The sequence below is a fragment of the Fukomys damarensis genome, unplaced genomic scaffold (assembly GCF_012274545.1).
Source record: "Fukomys damarensis isolate Sample0158 unplaced genomic scaffold, DMR_v1.0_HiC HiC_scaffold_39, whole genome shotgun sequence".
Taxonomy (NCBI): Eukaryota; Metazoa; Chordata; class Mammalia; order Rodentia; family Bathyergidae; genus Fukomys; species Fukomys damarensis.
In genome coordinates, this window is record NW_022900951.1 from 290,898 (window position 1) to 294,434 (window position 3,537).

The window sequence follows — 3,537 nt, forward strand, 5'->3', positions numbered from 1 at the left end:
CGACCGTGGTCACCAAGTCGCCCCTGTGGTCACTCACCACCATCCGTGTCCCCAGGCCATGGCGCCCCCATTCCGGGGGCTGAGCAGGAGGCGTCTAAATTCCACCCCAGCCCGGGGACCTGGAGACCCCACCTCAAAACAAAGTTGGAGGAAGGGCTGGGCCCTGGGGCCGGGTGCACCCAAAATGGCATAAAAGCACCCCAGGCTCCGCCTGCCCACTTTTGGGGGCACCTCCTGCACCTGGCAGGGAACCAGCATCCTCGTCCCTTGGGCCCTGACGCCCTCAGCTGCTCTCTCCCGGCCCTCCTTCCGCTCCATCCCACCCTGCCCTCAGGGGAGAGGCCTCCCTCGCTGGATTTCCAGACAGGGTCTAAATTGGCCAAGCCGGGCTCAAACCTGGGGTCCTCCTGCCTCAGCCTCCCAGAACGCTGCAAGACCAGAACGGGTACTGCTATGCCGGGATCCAAATGTGGCATTTTTTAGATGGCCGCTTACCCACGGGGCCGGGTACATGCCATTCACCAGAGCAGCTCGCACCACACAGGACGGCGGACACGGACCTGCCCTGGGGCACAGGGCACCGCACAGACAGAAGCTCTGCCGGCCGTGTTTCCCAGCCTGGCCCCGAAGAGACCCGGGTGGGCCTGCACGGCAGGGCCAGAGCTGCCCGAGACCCCTGGACACGGCTGGGCATGTGGAGTCCTGGAAGGAAGCACGTCCCAGGTGGGCCAGCCGGCGCGACAGTGAATCTGGGAAAGCCGTGAGGACCGGGTGGCTGGAACGCGGGGCTCACATCTCCTTGCAGGTCTACTATGCCCAGCAAGCGCAGACCGCGGGAAGGTAAAGACACGATGACTGAGCTCAGGGTTCCAGGCACACAGCACACCCACGTATAATGGGGTGCAGCTCACAGGGGCCCAGATACTGAACCGGCGAGGTGCCCCTTGATAGAGGAATAGACAAAATGTAGTACTGCAGGGGAGCACTACGCAGCCCCAAAGAAGGGTGACACGCACTGCCGCAATAAACAGCCAGACCCAGAAAGACAAGTACTGGGTTCCCTCTCACGGGTGCAGCCAGGGAGCTGTGGGGTGGGGGGCTGGTGGGGAAGAGGAGGAGGACGCGGGAGGCACAGGGAGAAGGGTGCCGGGCAGAGGCAGGCAGACCCTCAGAATGACACCGGAGCAGCTGTGGAGGTTCCACACCGGGCCCGGGGCGGCTGCTGTGTCCTCCCGGGTGCCAGCTTGGCGAGCAGGGGGGACAGCGGCACGCTCAGCCGGGCTGTGGGGACAGCATGGCCGCAGAGGAGGCACCGGGCCGGGAGCGTGTGGGGCCCGGCCAGAGCAGGTGGGGCACCCCCTCCCCACGCACGCAGGTACCAGCCTGGCCCGGGCCCCTCAGGCTCACCCCGACTTCCGCACCTCATTCCTGGTCTCCGCTTCCAGACCCCTCATCTCCGAGGGGCAGGCCGCAAGCAGGGCCGCGGGTGGTCTCTGGGAGCACAGGGCAGGGTCCCTGCCTCTACGGCCCACCGGGTGTACACGGGAGGTCCCAGGAATGGGGGGCGGTGGAGCAGCTCCTTGGGTGCCCCGGCCCCTCCACCTTCAGGGTGTGCGGCTCCGGCGGATGGCAGACATGGGTGGGGTCGCCCTGCCCTGTGCCCTCCCCACGGCCAGGCCTCAGTGACCCTGGCCACGTCTGAAGCAGAGAATCGCAGCACCCAGGGAGGCTGAGGAAGGAAGAGCCCTAGATACAGCCTGGCCTGTGCTGCTCAGTGACTCAGCGGGACCCGGACTCTGGGTTCGATCCCCAGGACTGCACGTTAAGTGAGACAGAGCCGTTAACTCATTAAAGAAAAGGGGCTGGGAGCGCAGCTAAGCCCAGAGGCCCGGCTTCCGGCGCCACACGTGCCGTAAGTCACCCAGGCGCCAGGGCGGAGGCAGACAGGCACAGCCCCCCCCCAGCCCGGCCCTGCACCCGAGTGGTGACATCGGAACCCTGAATCGTACGTAACGCACACTCCCAGGAGAGAGACTGCTCCCCACGCACCTCAGGCCCCGGCGGCACCGGCACCGCACTGCAGCGGGACCCGCCCGCAGATGTTTTCTCGGTGCCGGGCAGAACCCAGGGCCCCAGCCTGTGAGCTCCTTCTGCGGCGGCAGGGGCCTCGTCTGGCAGCCTGGCCACGAGACAGGTCTGTCCCGACTCCCAGGAGAGACCGGGCCCGCGCGTCACCTAGGGGCGATGACCAGAATTTTACTTTTGCCGTAGAACAAAGTATCCAGTTACAACCCGACTGCCGGCCGCTTGTGCTACCAGACGGTCTCAGACGCAGACTGAACCCCTATAGAGCTCTGGAAGGAAAAGGACAGCGTCCTCTCCTGTGTGGGGTTCACCGGGAAACCCGGGCCGGCGTCTCTCTGAGGACCCTGAGGCCCGCTGTGCTCGGGAGAGAGACGCTGAAGGCCGGGCGGAGGGGCTGGGCCTGAGCTGACCGACTCGAGTTACAACCGGCCCTCGGGAACGGACTGAGTTTGTAAGTCAGGGGCCCAGTGTCCTTTCCTCACTCCAGCACATGGCAGACGAGCAGCGGTTACTCACAGGCCCGGGCCTCTCCCTGGACAGTCTGGGAGGACTAGGACACAGAGCGGGCAGTGCAGCGCCCTGGAAACCGGCGAAGCATGACACCCAAGTTCTGACAGAATCGGCGCGTCCAGGTTCTCAGACCCACGGCAGGCAGTGAGCACCGAGCGGGTCTTTCTGTAGGATCTGCAGGTTCCTACCTGTGAGCTGAAGGCGCCTTCATACTCACTGCTGAGGACAGAACCCGAGAGCCTCATAAATGCTACTCTTTTCTGTGTGTGTGTGGGGGGGTAACAGGGATCAAGAACTTGGGACCTTGTGCTTGTGAGGCAGGCGGTGGCATCGCTGAACTAAATCCCTGGCCAATACTGCGTTTTTAAACACACTGCTGGCGCTCAACTGTCATCACTGCCGCCACAGAAGGCCAAGGCAGAAGGATCCCAACTTCCTGCCCAGCCCGGGAGACTTAGTGACTTAGCAAAATAAAAGGCAACGAAAAGGCTGGGGGTGGAGCTCAGTGGGACGGTCTTGAGTTCAATCCCCAGTACCGGTACCACCGACAAGTAAACAGACTGCTGAGGTGGAGGATGGTGGTCCATGTCTGTTATCCTTGCACGCTGGGAGGCTGAGGCAGGAGGATGACAGATTTAAGCCCGGGCAACTTAGCGAGACCCTATCTCAAAATACAAAGTAAAAAGGCCTGGAGCCATAGCTCGGTGCAAAGGCCCTGGTTCCACCCCTAGAACTACAAAATAACAGCAACAACAGCAACGGCAGCAGCAGCAGCGACGGCACCATCCTCCTCTAGCTCTAACCACGCTCAGGACCGTGGACTCGCTGGGAACGCAACCTCTAGGCTCAGCACAAACGCCGAGCGAGCGAGCGGACACAACGCCGAGGGACGCGCGGCCGCCATCGGGCGAACCCGGGACCTGCGCCGCCCACGGAAACAGC

At 63.6% G+C, this 3,537-nt stretch overlaps 1 protein-coding gene across 1 annotated transcript in view; it reads right to left on the bottom strand.

Annotated features, from left to right (window-relative positions):
- The window catches only part of Ppp2r3b (protein phosphatase 2 regulatory subunit B''beta), a gene marked incomplete at its 3' end in the record, with an annotated part of 11,391 nt that overhangs the window by 6,805 nt on the left and 1,049 nt on the right, over positions 1–3,537 (bottom strand). The window contains 3 exon segments of the mRNA XM_033760227.1: positions 1,069–1,281; positions 1,408–1,493; positions 2,050–2,235. Of these exon segments, the coding sequence (XP_033616118.1) occupies positions 1,069–1,281; positions 1,408–1,493; positions 2,050–2,235 (485 nt within the window).